Source organism: Dryas octopetala, chromosome 1 (genome assembly GCF_963921425.1).
Source record: "Dryas octopetala chromosome 1, drDryOcto1.1, whole genome shotgun sequence".
Lineage (NCBI taxonomy): Eukaryota > Viridiplantae > Streptophyta > Magnoliopsida > Rosales > Rosaceae > Dryas > Dryas octopetala.
The window spans coordinates 8,023,937-8,049,573 of record NC_141366.1 but is presented as its reverse complement, the minus strand read 5'-3'; the positions used below and the strand labels follow the sequence as shown (position 1 = coordinate 8,049,573).

At 40.0% G+C, this 25,637-nt stretch overlaps 3 protein-coding genes and 3 pseudogenes across 4 annotated transcripts; 3 read left to right on the top strand and 3 right to left on the bottom strand.

Moving 5' to 3' along the window:
• The first annotated feature begins 539 nt into the window (after positions 1-539).
• Positions 540-2,180, top strand: LOC147297282 (monolignol oxidoreductase AtBBE-like 15 pseudogene; annotated as a pseudogene).
• Positions 2,181-2,950: 770 nt separating this feature from the next.
• LOC147297281 (tetrahydroberberine oxidase pseudogene) lies at positions 2,951-4,561 on the top strand (annotated as a pseudogene).
• A 1,190-nt stretch (positions 4,562-5,751) lies between these two features.
• On the top strand, positions 5,752-7,395 carry LOC147297280 (berberine bridge enzyme-like 22). The gene has a single exon (XM_086235885.1). The coding sequence runs from the start codon at positions 5,803-5,805 to the stop codon at positions 7,393-7,395; it is 1,593 nt and encodes a 530-aa protein (XP_086092011.1). The 5' UTR covers positions 5,752-5,802.
• A 648-nt stretch (positions 7,396-8,043) lies between these two features.
• LOC147297279 (putative protein phosphatase 2C 28) lies at positions 8,044-10,225 on the bottom strand (annotated as a pseudogene).
• A 4,733-nt stretch (positions 10,226-14,958) lies between these two features.
• On the bottom strand, positions 14,959-15,983 carry LOC147297278 (uncharacterized). The gene is made up of 2 exons (XM_086231156.1): positions 15,182-15,983; positions 14,959-15,089 (listed from the first exon to the last, which is right to left on the bottom strand). Exons 1-2 carry the CDS (start codon positions 15,981-15,983, stop codon positions 14,959-14,961), a joined length of 933 nt encoding a protein of 310 aa, XP_086087282.1.
• Positions 15,984-17,969: 1,986 nt separating this feature from the next.
• Positions 17,970-25,227, bottom strand: MEE22 (maternal effect embryo arrest 22). Of its 2 annotated transcripts, none has more exons than XM_086229872.1 (9): positions 25,099-25,227; positions 24,830-24,885; positions 24,618-24,732; positions 22,932-24,232; positions 20,559-22,132; positions 20,251-20,378; positions 19,294-20,126; positions 18,768-18,880; positions 17,970-18,500 (listed from the first exon to the last, which is right to left on the bottom strand). In XM_086229872.1, the coding sequence occupies exons 2-9, from the start codon at positions 24,881-24,883 to the stop codon at positions 18,191-18,193; spliced, it is 4,428 nt and encodes a 1,475-aa protein (XP_086085998.1). In that variant the 5' UTR covers positions 24,884-24,885; positions 25,099-25,227; the 3' UTR covers positions 17,970-18,190. The 2 variants fall into 2 exon arrangements, with proteins under 2 accessions (XP_086085998.1, XP_086085999.1); XM_086229873.1 differs by having other exon boundaries at positions 20,559-22,066.
• Between the last annotated feature and the right edge of the window lie 410 nt (positions 25,228-25,637).

The window sequence follows — 25,637 nt, the reverse complement described above, 5'->3', positions numbered from 1 at the left end:
CAGTGTATTCTATACTTTGATAATGGGAATATTAGACAGAAACCATGTTCAAAAGGGCTTCTTCAGAAACTAATCTAGAGGCCACATGGAGGGTAATGCTAGAAGGGGAGGCAGCAGGCCTAATGATTTGGATCCTTATGATGGAAGAATGAGTCAGATATCAGAATCTTTAATACCATTTCCGCATAGTGCTGGAGTCTTATTCAACCTACATTACTTCACCGAGTGGTCAATGGGGGGAGCTGTGGTTGAGAGGAGGCGAATGGTATGAGTCATATGGAGTAAAAATTCCACATAAGGGGTGTATAAACACATTTGGTCTATCTCTCATCATGTGCTAGCCTGCTAGGGAGGTTTTTTCCGATTATATATGATATGAGTCATCACATTCCACTACACACACTGCATAATTAAAATGGACACAATTAACCCAAATGATCCCATCCCCACATGACGTTCCCATTAGCTCATATAGACGTTCATGCTTCTATAAAACAACACACACTAAGCTGCTTCCTTAACATCACCACCTAAAGAGACACAAACAAGGCAGCATGGTGCTTCCAAAATCTCCAATATTTTCACTGTTTGTTCTTCTTCTTATTATTCTTCTGCTTTCATCTGTTTCATGGGCACATCCCCCATCTTCAATCCAAGACAAATTTAAACAGTGCCTCACAGATAATACTAAGATTTCCATTCCATTCTCTAAAGCCTTCTTCACCCCAAATAATTCTACATTCATTACTGTCCTTCAATCAACTGCAGAAAACCTCAGGTACTTGGCCCCTTCAATGCCAAAGCCTGAGTTTATTTTCACACCAGTGCATGATTCCCATGTCCAAGCTGCTGTTATTTGTTCAAACAGGCTTGGAATACATCTCCGGGTCCGAAGTGGAGGGCATGATTATGAAGGCCTCTCCTACGTATCCCAAATTGAAACACCTTTCATTGTTGTAGACCTTGCCAAGCTTCGATCAGTCAACGTTGATATCCAAGGCGGCAGTGCATGGATTCAAGCTGGGGCTACCATTGGTGAAGTTTACTACAGAATTGCAGAGAAAAGCAAAACTCACGGCTATCCTGCCGGGCTATGCACGAGTTTAGGCGTGGGAGGGCATATAACTGGAGGTGCATATGGTAGTATGATGAGAAAATATGGTCTTGCTGCTGACAATGTCATTGATGCTCGAATTGTTGATGCTAGCGGCAGAGTTCTTGATCGGAAGGCCATGGGAGAGGATCTGTTTTGGGCAATTAGAGGAGGTGGAGGAGCAAGCTTTGGTATCATACTTTGGTGGAAGATAAAGTTGGTTCCTGTTCCAGCAACTGTGACAGTTTTTTCAGTTGCTAAGACCTTGGAACAAGGTGCCACAAAGATCCTCCATAGATGGCAACAAGTGGCTGCAACTGAGCTTGATGAAGATCTCTTTATTAGAGTCATCATACAAGTATCAGCTGACAGCAAAAGTGGTAAGAGAACTGTCACAACTCTTTACAATGCTCAGTTTCTTGGAGGTACTAAAAGACTCCTCCATGTTATGCAAACAAGCCTCCCTGAACTGGGTTTGACAAGAAAGGATTGTACTGAAACAAGTTGGATCAAATCTGTGCTGTACATAGCAGGTTACCCAAGTGGAACTGCTCCTGAGGTTTTGCTTCAAGGAAAATCCACAACCAAGACTTACTTCAAAGCCAAATCAGACTTTGTCAAAGACCCAATTCCAGAAACTGGTCTTGAGGGGCTATGGAAAAGGATGCTGGCAGAACCCTCTTCTCTGTTGATTTGGAACCCATATGGTGGAATGATGAGTAGGATTTCAGAGTCTGCAATACCTTTCCCTCACAGAAAAGTTCTCTTCAAAATTCAGTACCTCACATTATGGCAAGATGGAGATAAAAAAGTGGTAGAGCACATGGATTGGATCAGGAAGCTTTACAATTACATGGCTCCTTATGTTACAAAGTTCCCAAGGCAAGCATATGTGAATTATAGGGATCTTGATTTGGGTGTTAACAGGAAGAGCAACATAAGCTTTATTAAAGCAAGCGTTTGGGGTAACAGGTATTTCAAGGACAACTTTAACAGGTTGATAAACATCAAGACTAAAGTTGACCCTGGTAACTTCTTCAGGCATGAACAGAGCATCCCTCCTCTTCCACTCGGCAAGAAAGTCTAGAACTTGAGTACAGACTGTACAGTAAGGCTTTAATTGGTTTGACCTAATGTCCTTAGTTTAAGAGAATGTTTGTCAAATTTCATGTACTGGAATAAAATCCTCTTGTTCTCAGCGTTCAACATTCAACTGCTCTAGAAAAGTATATATGATATTAGGTTTAGAATTTAAAATGATATACCTGTTTTAAGGCAATAAGTTAATCATTTCTTTTCTTTAATTTTTATTTGAAAAATTAATCTAATTCAATTGAAGTTAATTAAATACTTTTAACCTCTTTTTTAAATTTTTGAATTTTGACTCTCGAGCTTCTCTCGAGAAGTGCTCGAACATCCCTCAAGCACTATTTGAGAGTTAAAATTTTGAAAAGCGTTAAAAGTCTTTAATAACAACTAAAATAGATTAGTTTTTCAAATTTCTCTTTTTATTTCAATGGGTTGAGTTAGCCCAACCCTGCTCTAACTTTGTGAGGCTCAATCCCGTCTCTTCCTAGACCCAATTCTTATTTAAATAAGGAAAAGATGGGTATATATTTACATTCTAGTGGCGTTTTAGCTATAACATAAAATCAGAATCCTTGTTTAAATGAATATCATTAATGTTGATTTACGACTTTTTCAGTTTCATTTGTTTTGATTTCCTCCCGGTTACAATTTCTTACTGGATGCTAATTAAGAGAGAAATTAATGACAGTTAAGAGGATGTTTGAAACGAGTTCTTGTTCTACCATAAATTAGTCACAGCCTAATGAATTGCAGTGAGAGGAAGCAAAAATGGCTTCCTTTCTAACCTATGCAACATTTTCTCTCTTGTTCTCAGTTTTCTCTACAACACCTGACCTCATCCATGGACACAACTTTCTTCATTGCATTGCCTCCCAAGCCTACTCTTCTCTACTTCATTTAACCAACCTCAGAAAATTGGTGTACACCACTGATGACCCTTCATTTTCATCAGTCTTTCAGTCCTCTATACAAAACCTCAGGTTCACTAACAGCACTGCAAACAAAACCCTCAATATATCATTACCCCGTATCACTGTTCTCACGTTCGAGCTGCAGTGATTTGCAGTAAACAGAATGGCCTGCAAGTCAGGATTCGAAGTGGTGGTCATGACTATGAGGGCCTGTCTTATAAATCAGATGTGCCCTTTGTCATAATTGATCTTGTCAACCTTAGTAGTGTTAGAGTTGACAGCAAAAATGGCACTGCATGGGTTCAAGTTGGTGCTACACTTGGTGAGCTTTACTATAATGTAGCAACCAAGAGCAGAGGAAGCCTTGAGCAGAGGAGGCCTTGGTTTCCCTGCTGGTCTTTGCCCTACAATTGGTGCTGGTGGGCATATCAGTGGTGGGGGGCAGGGCACATTGATGAGGAAATTAGGTCTTGCAGCTGATAATGTTGTAGATGCAATTGTGGTTGATGCTGATGGGAACATACTTGACAGGCAATCCATGGGTGAGGACTTGTTTTGGGCCATTAGAGGAGGTGGAGGTGGAAGCTTTGGTGTTTTAGTTGAATGGAAGATCAAGTTGGTTTCAGTTCCTCCTAAGGTGACTGTGTTCAACATCCTTAAGACCCTTGAACAAAATGCAACCAAATTGATTCACAGGTGGCAACAGATTGCTCATCAGTTGCATGAAGATCTGTTTATAAGAGTGATCATGTTTGTGGGCAAGGATTTTAATGGTGGAAGAACAATCCAGGCCAACTTCAATGCCTTGTTTCTTGGAACCATTGATCAACTAGTCCCACTGATTGAAAAGGGTTTTCCTGAGTTGGGTTTAAAGCCTGAGAACTGTAAGGAAATGAGTTGGATTCAGTCTATTCTGTACTCTAATGGTGGAAACCCAGGAGAGGCCATAGAGGTTTTGTTAGACAGAAACCATGTTCAAAAGGGCTTCTTCAAAGCCAAATCAGATTTTGTGACTGAACCCATTCCAGAAACAAATTTAGAGGCCATATGGAAGGTAATGCTAGAAGGTGAGGCTGGCATAATGATTTGGGACCCTTATGGTGGAATTATGAGTCAGATATCAGAATCTTCAATTCCATTTCCGCATAGAGCTGGGGTCTTATACAACATCCAGTACTTCACAAAGTGGCAAGAGGGGGGAGCTTTGGTTGAGAAGAGGCGTTTGGAATGGATCTACAGAGTTTACAACTTCATGGGTCCTTTTGTGTCCAAAAACCCAAGAACTGCATATGTCAACTACAGGGATTTGGACATCGGGAAAAATGTCAATGGAACTTTCTCAGAAGCCAAGGTTTGGGGTGAAAAGTACTTCAAGCACAATTTTGAGAAATTAGCACGTATAAAAGGTGGGGTTGATCATGAAAACTTCTTCAAGAATGAGCAAAGTATTGTAGCATTTCCTCTTTAAGAAAACATTTTTTGGTTGGAGTTTAGAATCAAAATTGTAATTTGTAGTACGTAATAAGATGATATGAGACAGAACACAGATTTTCCACATTCATGCAAGAACTATATTTGATTTGGAACCATCAATTTTATTCTCTTATTTGTTTTCAAGCAAATACATGAAAAATACATAGTGTTGTTCATGAAAACCTTTTTTCTCTAGCATCTCAATGCTAGATGAAAATTAAAGAAAGGGTTGGAAACGCTTGAATTTAAGAAATAAGAATATAATCAACTACATTAACTGATATGGCATGCACATCAGCTGCCACATCACATTTGCAAATGTCAGCAGGTATGACTCATTCAACACATGCGATCCTAGAAGCCTAGAAAAAAAACAGAGGATAGAGTCATGCATTTTCAGCACAGAGAGAGAGAGAGAGAGAGAGAGAGAGAGAGAGAGAGAGAGAGAGAGAGAGAGAGAGAGAGCTTATTAAACTATGTTGATAGGGGAGTTTTGTAAGGTGGCAGGTGTAATAGGTATTTGGCACATTGCAACCATGCAACGCAAAGCATATGGAAGTCCCACATGCATTACCCAAATTGCAAAAATAAGAGGAAGTGGGTGGGCATCTACGTCAATTAATAAGAATGCATTCAATTGACTCCTCTGCAATTTACGATTACGACATAGCACGAAAAATGGCAAGAAAAAAGAAAAAATGTTGGGACTTGGGTGACTTACGTCTTGACACATTGTGAGTTGCACATGAACAAGAAAACGGCAAGTGTCAACTTTACTTGCCGAGTGCCAACTGAAATGTGAAAGACAAATTGGTATTAATGTGGTAGAGCTTTCATCCACTCCATGGGAATCATCACTACTGTTCTTTTTGTTGTTTGCAGATGAGTAGAACTAACCCAGCCGAATTAAGAATATCTACTGATTAAGCAAATATTCCACCCAACCAAGACAAGACTAGTTATAATATATGTTGATGCGCAAAATTCGTCACGTGATCAACTCAGCCTCTGACCTCCAAGTCAAGGCCTATATCCACCACTACGTCACTCTCCTACCCTGCACACTAGGACAGAGGACACTAAGCGTAGAACTAACCCAGCCGAATTAAGAATATCTACTGATTAGGCAAATATTCCACCCTACCAAGACAAGACTAGTTATAATATATATACATATATATATGTAGCCAAACTCTAACTCAAGCTCAAATCTAGAAGCCTAAGTTCCTCATAGAGATGGAGTTCATTGCTCTAGTTTCTTTGTTTTTGGTTTCAATTTCATGGGCAACTTCTAGTTCCATAAGTAGTGAAAGTTTCAGGCTGTGCATGACAACCCAATTCAGTACCTACACCAGAGCTTCTGAACAAATTATTCACACCTCAAACTCATCCTTTTATTCATCTCTCTTGCAATCTTCACAACAAAATCCTAGGTGGCTAAATTCCACATCAAAACCTCTTCTCATTGTTACACCTTTCAATGAGTCTGAAATCCGAGCAGCCATTCTTTGTAGCAAAAAACTTGGCTTACAAGTCAGGGTCAGAAGTGGAGGTCATGACTATGAAGGCCTATCTTACCTCTGTGCAACCCCATTTATCATCATTGACTTCATCAATCTTCGTTCCATTGATATCAATGTTGCAGATGAAACAGCTTGGGTTCAGTCAGGAGCTACTTTAGGTGAGCTTTATTATAATATTGCTAAGAAAAGTACTAAAATCCATGGATTCCCAGCAGGGCTATGCCCCACTGTGGGGATTGGTGGGCACTTCAGTGGAGGTGGGTTTGGTACCTTGATAAGGAAGTATGGCCTAGCAACTGACAATGTCATAGATGCTCAACTAATTGATGTCAATGGAAGAGTCCTTGACAGAAAAACAATGGGTGAGGACCTGTTTTGGGCCATTAGAGGAGGTGGTGGAGCAAGTTTTGGGATCATACTCTCATGGAAAATCAAATTGGTCAGGGTCCCAGAAATGGTGACTGGTTTCACAGTTCACAAAACATTGGCTCAAGGTGCTACCAACCTTATCCACAGGTGGCAGTACATTGCAGACAAGTTACATGAAGATCTTTTCATCAGAATCATCATTCAAAATGTAGGCAGTGGGAATCAGAAAACCGTCCAAGCATCTTTCAACTCACTGTTTCTTGGAGGAATTGACAGACTCATCCCAATGATGAGTTGGAGCTTTCCAGAGCTGGCATTGCAGGCCAAAGACTGCATTGAAATGAGTTGGGGCCAATCTACCCTGTATTTTGCTGGATATGAAAAAGACCAGTCCTTAGAGGTCTTGCTGTCCAGGGAGGCCCTATACAAGAGCAATTTCAAAGCTAAATCTGACTTTGTGCAACAACCCATACCAGAGTTTGTACTAGAAGGGGTTTGGAAGAGGTTTCTGGAAGAAGAACTTGTGTTCATGATAATGGATCCTTATGGTGGAAAGATGAGTGAGATTTCAGAATGTGAAATTCCTTTTCCCCATAGAAAAGGTAACTTGTACAACATACAGTACATAGTGAAGTGGGGTGCAAATGAGGCTGAGGCAAGGCATGTGCACTGGATCAGAATGCTTTACAGGTTCATGCAGCCTTATGTTTCCAGGTCTCCAAGGGGTGCCTATATCAACTATAAGGACCTTGATTTGGGGAGCAACAAGCAACACAACACAAGCTACTTAGAAGCAAGTGGTTGGGGTACAAAGTACTTCAAGGGTAACTTCAAGAGACTTGCACAAGTCAAGCACAGGGTTGATCCAGGCAACTTCTTCAGAAATGAACAGAGTATTCCACCTCTTCCTGCATTGTTTAGCATCAATGAAGTTTAGGCACCAAAACTTCCTTCTGGGTTTGGTTTCTAATTTTTGTGAAGTTAAGAGCTCTTTCCTATGCGGCTAGTAAGCTTAACAACAAGCAATGCCTCTCATCAGTCATCATAGCTTTCAGCCTTTTCAAGGCTAATGTAGCTTTCAGCTTTTTCAAGGATAATGTAGCTTTCAGCTATTTTAAGGGTAATGTAGCTTTCACCTTTTATATATAACCAGCTATAATATACGATATACATATACCAGCAATGTTAATACTTTAATGTTTATGCTTAAACATAATTTTTGAACCTTTTATCTGTTGTTCCACATTGCAAAAAATATAGCCTTTTATAATAATTTATAAGATATTGGACTTCTTCGCCAATTGTCAATTAGTCACACGCATTGTCCCACATTAAAAAAATAGAGCGTTATAAAAATTGTAGCTCTGGTTTATCAATTAACCATGGTGTAAGAAGTACACGCTACAATATCAAAATGCAGCAAATTGGAAACTTAAACTGACTATTCTCTTCACTTTGACACGCCAAATAAGTTCCAACTGAATATTCTCTTTCTCAGAATATATTTCTGATACACAGCCAAAACTATGCTATGACAGCTACTACATTTTATGAGACAAAAGTTGCTGAGAGAAGGGCATGTTACTCACTGGAAGACAACTACTATGCAGGATATATCGTCATAGCTTTTCCTAGATAAAGCTTCTTCAATCAACTCCACGGCTGCCCCTTCAGCATCATCAAATTCTCTAATGCAATCCAAAGCTTCTTGGTTTGACATCACCTGCATAAACAAATAAATAGTTTCTTGGGATCACATTCCCTTCACCAACAACATATAACCCAAAATCTCTACTATTCAATGCAAGTTATGCTAGAGCCTTTAAGAAAAGAAAATCTCAAGCTTACTTTCCACAAGCCATCACTTGCCAAAATGATGAAGTCTGTTTTGTTGTCAATCTTCTTGACCCTTATATCAGGTTCTGAAGTTATGTGTTCCTTTATCTTTCCATCCCCAAATGCCCTTGTCATTGCTAGTTGGCCATCCACACGTGCAACATTTCCTGGCTTCTTAGATACAAAACCACCTCTGCTTTCAACAAGATCCTTCTCCTTCTGTGGGTCGTGATCCACAGTTATCTGTTTTGCAACACCATCTGTGCATAAAATTGCCCGAGAGTCCCCGACATTGGCTACTAGTAGCTTCTCTCCATTGATTATTATTGCTGTGACAGCTGTTGAGCCTCCTCGTGAACTGACCACCACCTCCAAAATCTCATCATCTATTGCTTTATAAGCTCACTTGACTGCTTGTCTTGGGTTTGTCCAAAAATCAGGCTATGAATTCATAGCATATTGCAAAGACACAAGTCTCCAGTTAAAAGTATATTGCAGATAAATAGCATAAGGATAAAAATTGACAATACTAAATGTCAATACCTCACTTAATATGTTATCAAATAGATGGCCATGTAAGTACTCTGCTACTTCACGACCTGAATGGCCATCAAAAATTGCATACAAACCCAACTCATAGCCATTCACTTTTCTCTTTTCTGCCACAATATAATCTTCCATTCCATGGTCCATTTTTCCCTTGACCAAATGAACTCCATGGGTGACTTTTCTACTAGTAGGCTGCTTATCATCATCTTTTGCGTCTTCCCTAGACAATTCACGTCCTGGTTTCTCCTACAATCACATATACTCACGCATATCCTCATTGAATGGAGAATTAATTCTCAGAAAAATAAAAATAAAAATATGGAGAGAGAGAAACCGCTGCCCTCAAATAAATTAGTACTTATGAATTGTAGTACAGGAAGCAAACAATTAATTTGATTATACCCTGGACAACCAGTTTATTTGCTTACAGTCAAAAAGAAAATTTGTCCCTTTTAACTGTGCAAAACATGCATGTTTTACAGTATAAGGTCAGAGCATGTAATCACATATATAGGAGGACATACCTTCATCATCTTGTTCAATAATATAGCTTTTGAAGAATGTCTTGTACTCTGCAGCAAAAGCATCTAGTATTAAGTAAGCATGCAATTGCAAGGCATCTTATTATAAATATCATATAGAGAGAATTCATACAGTAATGTATGATGATTGTCAATTATGATCATATCCTTTATCAAATAGCAAGCCAAGTATAGGAACACTATGAGTCTCTGAAAGTACACTTTGACCCGATACCTCAACTCAAGTTCATAAATAATAGTTAGCCAATTATAGGAACACAGTGGCACCTCTACAACCTAGCCTAACTATTACATTTTTGCTAGGAAGTATATAATCACTGAATCACGTATATGTATGTATGTATAATACCACAATGGAAAAACTGGAAACTTGTGTACCTTCACCTTATGGGAGTCCTCGTCAACTTTTAAGCTTGACTTCCTCTGCAAACAAGATAATGCACTTAATAGAGTTTGAGTAAAACTTTTATTCTAGCATCTAGCTAACATTTGGACCCTAAAATAAGGAAACAACCATGCAATCAAATAAGGCAAAGTTTCCTTTCCTCCTGTTCTCTCATCCAGCCATGGCCTTGCAAAACAGTATAACGTATTGGGACTTTTCATTGAGTGAGAAATAACAACAAGCTCTTTTAGAACATAAAACTTGGAAGGCTATAGAATACAGTTATCAGAACAAAGATTGATAAGAACCACGGAAGTTTATATACTAGCATCATTGTCACAGAGTAGACAGTAATATATACTTAGGAAAACTGGAAAAAAAATAAAATAAAGTACTAAATCAAATAAGATTGAATACATCAAGGCACTAGTTAAGGGAAATGGACTTACTTTCATTTCTGTTTGGTCAGTTTACTTGAGAACAGAGAGCAGGTGACACATATAATCTAAACTTACTGAAAACACACAATTGGATTTTGTATGAGTGAGATTGTACAAAGAGAGGGAAGGCTAGCTTAATTGTTGTTGTGTCAACGTGTCAACACAATGGGCAAGAAAGAGACACGCACGAGGGTTCTTGAAGAAGAAGAAGAAGTGTCCCCCACCGCTTGTGTGCGAGACTACAAGTGGCCATTGAATAATTGCTGGCTGTTGTAAAATATGTAGAGATTAGGGTTTGTGGAAAAGAGGAGGCAGAGAGAATATATCAGTCATCTTCTTATTCATCTTATAAATATCCTTATATAGAGGTAGGGTTTACTAGGTTTAGAATATTTACTAGTATGCCCCTACAACTAATTACAGGAATAGCCACATATAACAATATATTTACAACACTCCCTCTTGGATATTCCATGTCATTAGTGTTGTCTCTGCTATGCGCTTCTAAGTTGCCTCGTTAAAACCTTGCCAAGTAATAAAAACCCTGTGGGAACAAAAACAACCCTGGTCGAAGGAAAAAGAGTGCAACGCGCATGAGTGTGGAGTAGTCGCATCAGAACCTCGAAAGTAGGTGAAGTCATATCTTCTGGATCATAAGCAAATAGTATGTCAATGGGAGCGGGGTGCATTAGAGTTGCTACACCAAAACCTTGCCCGGTAAACCCAATGGGAAAAACCCGTGGTCGAAGGGAAAAGATGAGCAAATGCATATATATCAGATCAACACATCTTCAGGATGTAGTATGAGTAGGGTGACCATGCCAAGATGTGCCTCATTAAAACCTTGCCAGGTAACAAAACCCAGTGGGACAAAATAACCCTGGACGAAGGACAAAAGAGTACACGATGGTCAAGCGAGTATGCTTCAGGATACTCCCCCTAATGTCGACTCCCCCTGAAGACTACATACTAGGTAAATCAGCCAATCTACGCAACCCAATACCTCGAACATGCATCAAGAACGTGGACTTTGGCAGTGACTTGGTAAAGAGGTCTGCATGGTTGTCTTGAGATCGGATCTGCTTGACTTCAATCATCTGATGCTCTTGTTGCTGTTGATTGAAGAAGAACTTCGGTACAATATGCTTGGTGTTGTCTTCTTTGATGAAATCTGTCTTCATCTGCTGGATGCAAGCGGCATTATTCTCATAGATAATCGTTGGTTCATCAGTGGTGGAATTCAGCCCACACGTAGTTCGAATATGCTTGGAAACTGCTCTTAGCCATATACATTCACGAACTGCTTCGTGAAGGGCTAGAATCTCAGCATGATTCGAAGAGGTAGCAACAAAGGTCTGTTTCGTAGACCTCCAAGATATTGTTGTATTCTCAATGGTAAAGACATAACCAGTTTGAGAACGCGCCTTATGCGGGTCTGATAGATACCCTGCGTCAGCATATCCAAAAGGCGGGCATCATTCCGAGGATCGAGGGGGTTCGATTCATTCCTTGATGCGTAGCTAGGGATAGAATAAGCCCATATCCGTCGTACCTCTAAGGTGGCGGAAAATGTCTTTTATGCCATTTCAGTGGCGGCGTGTTGGCGCAGAGCTACATCTAGCTAACAAGTTCACAGCGAATGATATGTCCGGTCTAGTACATTGAGACAAGTACAATAATGCGCCTATTGTACTTAGATATGGGACTTCTGGTGCCAATATCTCTTCGTTATCATCTACGGGATGAAACAGATTATTCTTAGGATCTAGACAACGGAGGATCATGGGCGTGCTAGAAGGCTTCGCTTTATCCTCATTAAAGCGCCTTAACATCTTCTGGATGTAATTCGATTGATGGACCAAAATTCCATCTGCACGGTGCTCGAGCTCCAGGCCGAGACAGAAGTTCGTTCTCCCAAGATCTTTCATCTCGAATTCCAACTTCAGGTGTTTAGTTGTTTACTTGATCTCTTCAAGAGTACCAATTAGATTCATGTCATCGACATAAACAACTACAATAGCAAAGCCGGAACTTGTTCTTAATAAACACGCAAGGGCATAGAACATTATTCACATATCCCATCCCGATCAAATATTCACTTAGACGGTTATACCACCTCCGTCCAGATTGTTTCAATCCATAAAGTGAACGCCTCAAACTAATGGAGAGCGTGTTCCGTGGTCTGGAACTATTTGCATCGGGTGTCTTAAGTCCTTCGGGAACTTTCATATATATCTCTGTATCAAGATCCCCATAGAGATAAGCAGTGACCACATCCATAAGCTGCATACTCAGTTTTTCGGAAACTACCAAACTGATAAGGTAGTGGAACGTTATGACGTCCATTACGGGGGAATACTCTTCCTCGTAATCAATCCCAGGGCGTTGAGAAAATCCTTGCGCCACTAGACGAGCCTTGTATCTCACAATCTCGTTTTTCTCATTACGCTTCCTTACAAATACCCATTTAAATTCTACAGGTTTAACATGGGGAAGGTGTAGGAACGACAGGCCCAAACACCTTTCTCTTTGTCAAGGAATCTAATTCGACCTGGATTGCTTCTTTCCATTTTGGCCAGTCGTCTCGACGTTGACATTCATCAACGGAGTGAGGTTCGATGTCATCGCTAGTTATGATTTCGGTAGCTACCGCGAATACAAATATATCATTGATGATAATCTCGTTTCGATTCCAGAGCTCACTTAAGCATGCATAATTTATAGAGATCTCTATGTTCTCGAGAGTGGGTTCTAACGTTGGAGCGTCCCCCAACGTCGTCTCTTCTGGGACGGACCCATAATCCGAAACTATTTCGTGAGATGGATCGATTGAGATCGCGATGTCAAGGGGACTCATTTGTGCCAAATGTATCCTCTTCCGGGGATAAGAGTCCATCGAACCTAGTGGTCAACCTCACTTCTGGGCAGGGACATATGACTAGTTAGCCACTATTGTTGTACCTCGTCCATCTGGGACGACACGTCCTCCTAGGACGACACGTCCTTCGGGGACGAATATCCTTGCAGGCACATTTGCAGCAGGTATATGTGATCTCGTCACTTTAGCTAGATCAGAGAATGCGTCTGGCATATTATGAGTTATACTCTGTAGATCTAGAATTCTCCGCACTTCACTATCACATTGTGCGGTTCGGGGATCGAGATGAGACATAGTGGGGACATTCCACGTCAATTCACGTCGTTCTTCAGGAACGGTGACGTTCATATCTCCCCCTAACGGCGGGAAGACTGTCTCATCAAAGTGACAATCCGCAAATCTAGCGGTAAAGAGATCGCCTATCAAGGGCTCTAAAAAGCGTATAATGGATGGGGATTCATAATCGACATATATGCCCATCGTTCGTTGAGGACCCATTTTGGTACGTTGTAGCGGCGCAACTGGCACGTAAACTGCATACCCAAATACGCGTAAGTACGAAACGTCAGGTTCGTACCCAGTCACCAGCTGTAACGCGGAGTAAGGTTGGGTAGCAGTGGGCCTCAACCGGACCAACATGGCTACATGCAAGATTGCATAGCCCCACGCAGAAATTGGAAGCTTGGTGCGCATAACCAAGGTTCGTGCGATCATTTGTAATCTTTTAATGAACGCTTCTGCGAGACCATTCTGGGTGTGAACATGGGGAACTCGATGTTCAACATTAATCCCTAGGAGCATGCAATAATCATCGAAAGTTTTCGATGTAAACTCTCCGGCATTATCAAATCTTCTGGACTTTATAGGATAATCCGTGTGGTGAGCCTTCTGGGCGAGAAGTTTAGCAAAAGCAGCGTTTCTTGTGGACAATAGTGTAACATGTGATCACTTTGTCGATGCATCAACCAAAACCATAAAATATTTAAATGGTCCGCATGGTGGTTGGATAGGTCCACAAATATTCCCTTGTATCCTTTGCAGGAAAAGGATGGAGTCTTTACTAGTCTTTGCATATAATGGTCTAGTATTCAACTTTCTAAGCGAGCAAGTTTGGCATAGTGTGTCACTAAACACAAGATCCTTATTAGTAAGGGGATGCCCGTGTGATGAATTGAGGATACGGCGCATCATACTTTGACCTGGGTATCCCAACCGGTCATGCCATAGAAAGAAACTGCTCGAATTGGTTAACTTCTGGTTAACTATGTGATTTGCCTCAATCGATCTAATGGTGGTCATATAGAGACCACTCGATAGACATTTCAATTTCTCCAATGTACGCTTCTGGCCATACAAATTGGAGGTTATGCAAAGATATCCCACTCCATTTTCCTCAGTGGTTTCAACGTGATAACCGTTGGCTCGAATATCCTTATAACTCAACAACGTTCTTCTGGAACTTGGAGAATATAAGGCCTCATTAATGGTAATTCAGTACCATTGGACAACATAAAAATGGGATTTTGCCATGGCCCTCTATCAGGTTGGATTGGCCTGATATGGTTGTCACAGAGGTATGAGTAAGCAATAAGTTTGAAAAATACTTCCGATCTTGAAGTATGGTGTGCGTAGTAGCACTGTCTGCCAGACAACAAATTAACTTCCCCACTAAACATGCTTATTCATAAATTTAATTCAATAGATCACATGTATGAAAATAACTTAATTGAATTAAATAATATTCGAGCATAACCAAATTTCCAAAACAAAGAATCCAAATCATAAATCACCAAAATAATATGAATAAGAAAAACATTATTCAGAAAATAAATACGGCACAAGCGCCGATCATATCCATGTCATCGAGTTTCTAGTCCTCAAAGTGTCCAGTAGCAGTCTGGAAATCAGTGACCTCTAAGGTGGTATCCATAGGACATGATCCCTCAATGAGGTTGGTCTCTCGAGTTCCGCGACTGGCGTGATACTCATTTACAGCTTGCGCTGATGCACGGCAGGTGCGAGACCAGTGATCAGTTCCTCCACATCGGTAACAGAGACATTCTGATTCTGATTCTGGTGGCGACGGGCTGGACCAGTGTTCCTCTCATTTCGAGTTCTTAGGGCCGAGGGACCGTGGTTTCTACCACGTGGGCCATGGCCACGTTGGCCTCCGTCATACAGGCCATTCCTCTGAGAACATTTCCTTCCATATCTCGGGCGGTCAGACTTTGCGTCCTTTCTATGACCTCGGTATCCTCTTTCGCGGTTTGAATCGCGATAAGCAACAGCGTTTGCTTCAGGCAATGGTGCTGCTTTAGTACCGACAGGTCGGGCTTGATCATTTCTCATTAATAAGTTGTTGTTCTTTTCAGCGAGCAACAGAGTGGTGATCAATGCCGAGAACTTGGTAAAATTCCTCTCCCTGTATTGTTGCTGCAGGACCAAACAGGAGGCAGGGAAGGTGGAGAAAGTCTTCTCCAATAGGTCAGCTTCGGTGAGCTCCTCCCCACAAAATTTGAGGAGCGACCGGATCCGGCAGATCTCCGAATTATACTCATTCACGGATTTGAAATCCTGGAAACGAATGTTCTGCCAATCATGTCTTGCTTCAGGCAAGAAAATGGTCTTTTGATGGTCAAACCGCTCTTCCAGAGCAACCCAAAGAGCTCGTGGATCCTCTTCAGCGAGGTACTCAACTTGGAGCGCTTCCTCCATATGCTTCCTAATGAAGATCATGGCACTTGCCTTAAGAGATTCTGCGACAACATTGTCTGCATTGATTGTCGATCTCATCTTCTTGGCAGTCAAATGAAGCTTAACATATTGAGTCCACTTTAGATAGTTTCTTCCGGAAACTTCCAAAGCGACGAAATCAAGCTTGTTGAGATTTGACATTCTTTGGTTGAAATGAACAAATAATCATGATTAGTGCTTCGGGCAATAATATCCATAAACAATAAATAAGAACTTCAAGTTCTATAACATGGTATAGACATGTAAAATCTACTGGTTTTATCATGTATGGTGAAATTATAAAGGAAACTTCAGGTTCCTTATATGGCATTATTGAAGCTACAGGTTCAATATTTATGTATGAACTACTGGTTCATTAATTACCTGCAATTTCTACACATATACTCTAGTGCAAAAATTTAAACAAGTAAAATATTCATATACCCAAGTAGAACAGAAAAATATCACAAAATTATTTGAATAAAAATTTCTAGCATTTAGGGTATATATCTTAAATGGTTTGCATACTAACAATAAACTATCAGCAGCACAGTGGTAAAGGTGCACTCTTGGTACCCAAGAGGTCATGGGTTCAAACCCCAGGCATGGCAAGAATTAACATCTCCTTTTTACAAAGTTTCAGGAGGCTCGCCATGTGTCAGCGTGGGAGTGGCAGCGACGTGGCATTGACGTGTCAATGACGTGGCGCCTGCATGGCGCTGACGTGGCAGCGGCTTGGCTGCCTGCGTGGCGTCCGCGTGGCAGCTGACGTGGCGCTTGCGTGGCGTCCACGTGGCAGTGGCGTGGTGGGCCTGCTGGGCTGCCAGTGTGGCGCTGACGTGGCACCTGTGTGGCGGGCCTACTGGGCTGCCAGCGTGGCGGTGACGTGGCGCCTGCATGGCGGGCCTACTGGGCTGCTAGCGTGGGAGGCCTGCTGAGCCTGCGAGGCTGCTGGGCTGCACGGGCCTGCTGGGCTGCACGGGCCTGCTGGGCTGCCTGCTGGGCTGCGCTGCTGAGCTGCAGCAAGGCCTGCTGGGCTCCGCCTCTGGGCTGCTGCAAGACCTGCTGGGCTGCGCCTCTGCAAGGCAGCAAGGCCTGCCGCGAGGGACTGCTTCTGGCAGCGAAGGACTGAGAGGCTGCAAGATGCTGCGCGCGCGAGGGCTGGCTGCTGCTGTCAGCGCAAGGCAGCAGCAAGGCTGCTGCTGGCAGCGAAGGGTTGCTGCAGGCAGCGCGCGTGGGTGAGGGGGCTGGCGGCTGCTGGCCGCGCGGGGTGGTGTCCGATCACCCCAATAAATTTCCTCTTTTTATTGTTTAATCATTCAACCCAAATACATGAATAAAATATATGTAATCCCAAATAAATCAATCACATAGATTTAGGGTTCATGCTTCATGGGGATTTTTCAATCAATCAAGGTTAAATAATCATGAACATAAAATTATTTTATAAAACCTACTTGGTTGAAGAACAAATTGAATGATGATCCTCTTTCGTTTAGCGATCCACAATCCAAAGAGCTTCTCGTGCTGATAACGTGTTGTAAAATATGTAGAGATTAGGGTTTGTGGAAAAGAGGAGGCAGAGAGAATATATCAGTCATCTTCTTATTCATCTTATAAATATCCTTATATAGAGGTAGGGTTTACTAGGTTTAGAATATTTACTAGTATGCCCCTACAACTAATTACAGGAATAGCCACATATAACAATATATTTACAACACTGGCTGTATTTTTGGAAAAGGTGAAACAGAAACCCAAACCACGAGGTTTCTTTTACTAAGCAATATTCAATTCTGTCATAATGCGAAAGATATTTTGATGAGAAACATGTATGAACTGCTTCGATTTTCTTTTTCTGTTTCTTTGTTCTTTTTACCCTCTAAATTATTTATAAATAAAATTTGTACCTCTTTATAATCCTTTATTGTAGAAGGAATTTCTTCTTTTCTAGTTAACTATCAAATTTCTGTTGTCTTCAATTGTTTAAGACATTTCCAACTATATGAAAGAAAATAAACAAATTTTTCTGTGTTCCAACATATAAATATGCATTTGAAATCTCACATATCTTTGCAGGAGGGGTCACAAGACAACAACAATTTGCTGATCTGAAACAATGTTTTCATAAGAAAATTTACAAACTGCTAAAAACATGAACTGACGTGGCGCATTAACAATAGCTGGCTCAGAAATTTACAAGTTCTACAATGAAAGGGCAGATAACAAAAATACCTACAAGTCAGATTTCTACAAGATAGAAGCCTACTCAAATGGTGGAAATTGACAAAATCTCCCACCCTCTGTTAATAATTCTCAATTTCCCAAACAGAAATATTCTTAATTAATATAACAACTTGCAACAAGTCTCAGGTCTTATTTACACCAGCTGTATCTAAGAGGCTAAAAGACAAGTCTTGTTGCTTCTTTGGCAGCAAAGAAAACCACTTCCTTATAGTCTGAGCCGGACCAGATTGAGTTGCAACAACTGGAGGCTTCACATTACTGTGAACAATTGTTTCAAAATCACAAGACATAAGACCCAGCAAAGCCGTAACAGTGGCAATTTGAGTTGGAAGACCCACACTAATTGCAGCATCACGACATAAAAATGCAGACAATTCAAGCCTCAAGATTTCTACTCCTTTATCTTCATATCCAAGGGCATTAACTCCAAGCCTGAAAATTAGTAACATATTGTTAAAACTTAACACATAAAAAACAGAGGCACCAGTAGCATTACAAAGTTGGCCTAATATAAGACTGAACGACAGTAAAGGAGCTCCACACAACAAGTAGAATGTTAACAATGTTAACATATCTTCCCAAGATAGAAAACACAGTTGATAAGTAAAAACTCAAAATTCAATAACATAAAATGTCAAGATATGATGCAAAGCCTGCGCAGAAAAAAGAAAATGCAAAGCAAATTAATTGAAAACATACCTCCCAAGTTGACCAAGGAGAGCAACAATTCCAGCAATGACATTCTCACCCTCGCATGATTCCAAAATTTTCAAAAGCCGAGGGACAACTTTGGCATTTGTCCATTCCCAGCTCTGCAAAAAAAGAGGAAAACAGGCAGATAAGTTCAAATATTAGTCCCTAAGAACCATTTGAAACAATACATTCTTCAAGAACGAAAAGACAAGCACAAGATGAAAAAATTACTGAACTCCTAATATAAAATTAAGTCTTATTGGCAGCAGCAATAAATATATTGAAACCTTTGATCGCACTAAGTTAAAGCTGAATAATCAAGTGTAAGGCCCCTTAGGATGATAACTTAATTTATTTTTAAAAATAAGATGATATTTCAATTTAAAGAAAATGGGAATTGGCAATCACTTTTGAAGGCCAACAAGCAAAGCAGCTACTAGTGATCAATCTCTAAAGTCATCAGCACAACAGAGTAGGAAATTGAGGGAGGAAACAGTATCGACAGTGAACTAAAAAAGGTGTTAAAACATACCATGTTGAACGCAATCAGCTCCACCAATGATAGGAGATCACTGAGGTTGCACAGAGTGAAATTGGTAGAAGAGTCCGATTGAATAGCTGACGTTGGATGCTTGTTTAAACAACAGGACACATCACATTGCACATCAAGTTTACAATTATCAGGATTTGCAGTTTGTTCAGCCTTATACTTGTTGAACAGAAGACGGGAATTTGAATTCGAATTGCCTGATATCAGCACATCTTGATACATGGTTCCCAACAAATCATTATTTTGGAGCTTTTCTAGAAGCAATGATGTAGCAGTATCTACAGATACAGCATCCTCAGAAAATGGGCATTTGGCACATGGACAGAACTCAGTTCGAGAATTCCTTACAGATGGAATACAACGACCAGCAGAATCTGATAAGCATACTCCTTCATGAAATGTAACTAAAGATTTCATGACAGTCATTAAATTGTTGCTAAAACTAAAAAACTTCACCCCACCCAGATGAGCAAAAACATGCAGAATAGTCAGAACCAATGAATGACTAAACCTGCTACTCCGCAAAATGCTGTAGGATGTTTCACAAATAAAACCAATTTGGTCAAACGCTGAACATATTGATGCCAATACAATGCTCCCTGCCACCAAATCATCTTCTGATGCTGATCGAGAGGATATATGTAGGCCATCAAGTAGAATGTTGAACCTAGAACAACATTTGACCGATGTCTCAGAAGATGCATCCTTGCACACTACAACTTCTCCATCTATTAGGAAATCCTCAATGAGACTAAGCGATTCATCCAAACAACCAAATTCTGCAAAAATGCTCCTAACCTCCGCATCAGACATCACTGCACAAGAAGGGAAGAAAAAAATAACCAAAAATAACAGGAGGTTAATGAACAAAATCAAGGATAAACTAAGAATCACATTCTATCTTAAAATATAACATGATCAAGCAACAAATCAACAGACCTGAGCACATGTGTTGAGCAAAAGAATCCAAGCAGGGGTTGGAATTCCAATTCAAGTTGCCAAATTTACTCGAGGCAACAGTGGAGAAGTTAAGCAGCAACAATGAGAAGAATACACTAACCTTTTCCCTAAACAAGACAACCAAAAATGAATAAATTAGCACAAATATCCACTAGGGAGAAGGGGGGAGAGAGAGAGAGAGAGAGAGAGAGAGAGAGAGAGAGAGAGAGAGAGAGAGAGAGAGAGAGAGAGGAGCTATCAGAAAATGAACAAAGTGCACCATCCATAAAATGACCTTAATTACTTACTTGTGGGAAAGTTTTTCTTCTGTATTAAGAGCAAAAAGAATCTCTCGCACCATCCACTCTGTATGAGTAGCCAAAGAGCACTGTGTAATACAAGTTCTGGAAGCATAATGTATCCTAGAAATGCTGCTACTGTCTGTTATATTAGAAAACGCAACATAGCACTTAAGAATACTGTCACCCGCATATTCAACTTCAACTCCAAATGGGAATATAGCGTCCTTGTTTCTCGAAATAAGTGCATCAGACATCAGTTCAGCACCAGAGCTCTGGACCTGGAGATCACAAGCTTTTCCCATTGCTAGAGAATTACCGGAACCATTTCCATTCTTCCCTAATGTATCAAAAGAAACAATGTGGCCTCCATTCTTACCGAATAATGAATTATTCAAGTTATTTGAATTTATCTCCACATCAATTACATCAAAGCTGTAAGGGGGTGACTGTTTTTCTTCTTTATTTGACAATCCTTCACAAAAGGTTTCCTTTATTAAAGGTTTGATATAATCTGCATCAGATGCTTCAACACCTGGAACCTTGATCTCAGGAAGTGCTGGAGACAATGGCCTTTCCATTGCCATCCTGTAGCGTTCCTCATCAGCAGCATTATCCAAGTCCAACAGTTTCAGGTAGTTCCCATCAGTTATTTCATCAAAATTTGTCATGGTTTCGAAATCACTAACGAAATCACTTATGCCTTCTCTGCTTGCTTGAGCAATCCCTATCAGCTCATTGGCATTTTCTGAAACTTCTTGGTAGACATTTGCACATCCGCAGACTTCATTTTCAAATCCATCTGCCTTCTTTTGCTCATTACTGTCGGCACAATTCTGCATTACTAATTTCTCTTCAAGAACTGCCTTCTTCTCATATAGTCTTTCATGCTTTGCATATGAATTACCCTGTGGACAAAGAAGCAGATATCTTCCTTCTTCAAAGGGTTTTACTGTTTGTTTGCTCAACAAACAATGCAGAACAGATAGCTTCTCATCTAGCTGCAGGTGCAACTTCTTACCCTCACAATATAGATCCTCAATTGATTCAACTGCGTCAATTATCCTCTTTCTCTTCCTGCTATGGTCATTAATTCTTCCAACCCCATCAGTTCTAACAGGACTTCTGACACTGTTTTCAGCCACCACAGCAACATTTTCATTGCACTTCATTTTTGTAACCTCAGCAGACAAGTTTGATATTGTTGGTTGCACATTCTCTTCAACCAATTTTTCCGATGCGGTAACAGAAAAAGCACCCTTTTCCTGTGAGCCCACCAACTGTCTATCAGAAAAAGATGCCGTACTTGAATTTATTGCAGAACTCTGTAACATTTTTCTATTAGAGCCTCTGACTAGAGACTCCAATTTAGAATCAATACCTGAAATAGATTCAGTGCAGTTTCCTCCAGATAAAGCAAGAAATGGTGCATGTTGCAGGGCTCCACTGAATAGATCAGATGTATCCGAAACTGGGCAGGAAGGCTTCAGAAGTTCAATTCCGCTTCGAAGGTTCATCTGCAAAGAGTCTAACCCATCATAATTCTTCATGTTTAACCTTTGCATATTTATCATGTTCCAGGTCTGCAAATTGCATAAAGCCATTTCAGTAAGCGTAATAGGACTAGAAACTTGTGCAAGTATTATAACATTGGGTAAATGATGTAAAAGATCCAAGACACAGAAAATTATGATTATTAACGATAAGAATTTCTCATAAATTTAATTAAAATTAAAAAACCATGTATTTGTAAGCCAAACTAAAGAATTGAAAGGCTAACTGACGTAAGTCACATCTAAGAGCAAATATGCAACTCTTTAACACAAAACTCTGACTAGACTAGCAGGATAGGTGTGAGAGTAAAAGTGTGATGATTTTCCCATTATTTTAAAACCTCAGTTCAATCTGAGCACACCAGACATAAAAGAGAATGATAGAGAGAAGCTAAGGAATTTTTTTTTTCCTCTTTTTATTCTTTGGTGGTGGTAGGAGAAATGTTGCAGAGCTAAAGGGTGCACTTCAAACAAATGATTCATCAACTAAGACAACTTTTTTGAAGTTTAAACCTTATTAGTGTTCTTCTGGTATTATTTTAAAACTTTTCATGCATTAAAGTAGTATAACGAGCAAGCTTATGCTCTACCCACCAGATTACAACACTAAAAGCCATCAGATGAACAAGGTTCATTTGTCATCAACCACGCCTGAAAAAAGAAAAAAAATCAACCTGAAGCAAAGCAAAGTAGCAAATGCCAAATATGTATGCTATATTTCAAGTTTAGATTCTCTCACCAATATCACCAAAACTAGCAGCATTAAGTTACTAACTACAAACTCAAATTGAGGCATGACAACTATAAAGATTAGACAGAGGAAACTAACCTTTTCTGGGTCATCTATACCTTCAGCACTATGTGACAAAGATTTATTTAGCATACCCAGGCGCTGTGAAAATTGATCCAACTCCAACTTCAAACGACCTAATTCTTGTTGTAGGATGCTGTTACGACTTTTTTCCAGCTTGACCACTTCTTTAGCATGCTTTGTTTGCATTTTCTCAAACTTTAGTTGTTTCTTCAAAAGTCTCACTTTTGCATTTTCAGCCCCCATACCTTTGTCAAGTTCAACAGCAGATACCTCAATTAATTTTCTAGAAGAGAAAAATTCATTTATCTTCCTCTGCAATTCCTCAATCTTCTTTTTAGCTTCGTCTAACTGCCCAGACAGCTGATCAGCACGAGATTTTTCTTCCATGGCCTTCTTCCAATTCACTTCTGCAAGCTTTTTCTGCTTTTCAGTTTTCACCATCTCTGACTCTGCCCGTTTTTTCTCCTTGATTGCCTTCTGTTTTTCAGTTTCATACCTTTTCTTTGTTTCCTTATATTTTGGATGCTCCAAAACCAACTTCAATTCATCTGCGTCTCTCATTAAAATCTCTTTGGAAGCTAAACCTTTTTTATTATTTTCAGGTGTGCCACCAGGAGCCTCAGGCAAATCTCTAGAACATCTAATTTCATTTATCTCTTTCTTTAATTCATCAATCCTTTTTCTGCTCTCAACCAATTGCAGAGACAAACTTTCAGCATGACATTTTTCTTCCATAGCTTTCTTACTATTGGCTTCCACAAGCTTCTTTTGCTCCTCTGCTTTGGCCATCTCTGAATTTGCACATTTTCTCTCCTTGACGACCTTCTGTTTCTCTGCTTCAAGCTTTTTTTTTGCCTCTACAAGCTTTAATGTTTCAGAAGCCAAATTAGATTTTGCTTTATCAGCTTCTTTCTTCAATACCTCCAACTGGAGCCTATAATTCTCAGCTTTCTCTCCTTCAATATTGGCACGCTTCCTTTCTTCATCAGCCTTACTTTGTTCAACTTTTACAGCTTTCCGTGCTTCGGCAGCCTTTTTCTTCTCCACTTCTGCATTCTTACTCTCTGAGTCTGCCCTTTTCTTCTCTCTCTCAAGAAGCTCCTTCAGGTGATTAATTTCCTTTTCCCCTTCGGAGACATGAGCTTTAAGAAGCTTTGCTTCATTTTTATCTTGAGTATCTGCATTTCCTCCCTGCTTTAGAGAAAGTATCTCAGACATCAACCTGGAAATTTCATTCTCCAAAGATACCCTAGCAGCAGATTCTTTGACTTTCTCCTCTTTCTCAATATCTGCTCGCGCTTGCTCTTCCTCCAATGCTGCAAGTACAAAGTTGAAAAAGGGAAGAAAATGAGATTTTTCACTTAGCAAAGTTACAAGCACACTCTCGAACAGAGAAAGAACACACTACCTAATAAAGCATAACATAACGAGTACGCTTCAGCAAATCATTTCATAAAAAACTTTTACTCTACTCTTGCCACCTTGGCCTCTCCATATCTTAGCATTGCACTCTTTTATTCTAATCATTCAATTAAAAATACATTTGGGTAACGGTGTTCTGATTCTAAAATTTTACACATGGCACCGCCATGTTTAACATCCACAATCCCATTGAATCAAGTTATGACATGATTATCATTTCAACAGCTTGCTAAATAATAATGAATTCCTTAAAATCTGAAAGATCCTACAAGAAGTTACCTTTCTTGAGTCTTTCATTCTCGGCGTGATATATTTCAATCTGTGGTTTAAGGATATCGACAGCGCTCCTCAGAGCTAACCGTCGCTGTTCAAGCCTCGAGTACTTCTCTATCCACTGCAATAGCAAGCATAAAATTAGTTGAATATCAAAATCGAAATACCACTTGCATAAATTCAAATTAATATTAAGAAAAAAAAATTGAAATCCGTACCGCAGTGCAGCACGAATTGACCACATCAGGCTTCACTGGCACGTCTGCCGCCATTGCTACAAGTCGGCAAAGCAAAAGGATAAAAAAAAATTTGTATGTCAAGCAAAGAAATGAAAACAAAAAATAAGAGAGAAAATAGGAAGTTTCGAACACTTCTCTGAAATGGTAGGTTTTCCGTCAGTTTATCAAAAATCAAACAGAAAAACAGGGCTATATCAGTAACACAGAGAGAGAGAGAGAGAGAGAGAGAGAGAGAGAGGAAGTCGTACTAGTTTTATTGCAGTGGGACGAAGGTGTTGAAGTGGTCCATTAACGAGCAACAAAACCCTAAAACCCCAAGCTTTTCATTAATCTCTCAACGCAAAGAGAGCAAGAAGCGAAGAAGAAGAGAAGTTAACGCCTATATTACTACGAGTACTGGCAGAGCAAGGAACCCTAATTATTTGGGTCGGTAGCCCGAATCCTTTGGATCCTTAAACCCCTGATCCCTCGTCTTTTCAATTTTCATTCTCTAGGAGTTTGTGTTGGATCTTTTAAAAAAGAAACCCAAAAGATCATGTATCTTATGGATCAGGCCATGGAGTACTAAATCGAACGCAGACCGGCACTCATTAGCCCAAGCCCAATATGGGTCGACATTAAAATTTAGGGAGATTTCTATTTAGATTATTTAGTTTTATAATATACTGAATAAAGTCTTATGGCTTTTAAAATTTTAACTAAAATTCAATAATATTATAACTATTCCATGTTACACAATATTAGTCCATTATTTTCTATTATTTTCACACATACCAGGCGCCGAGCG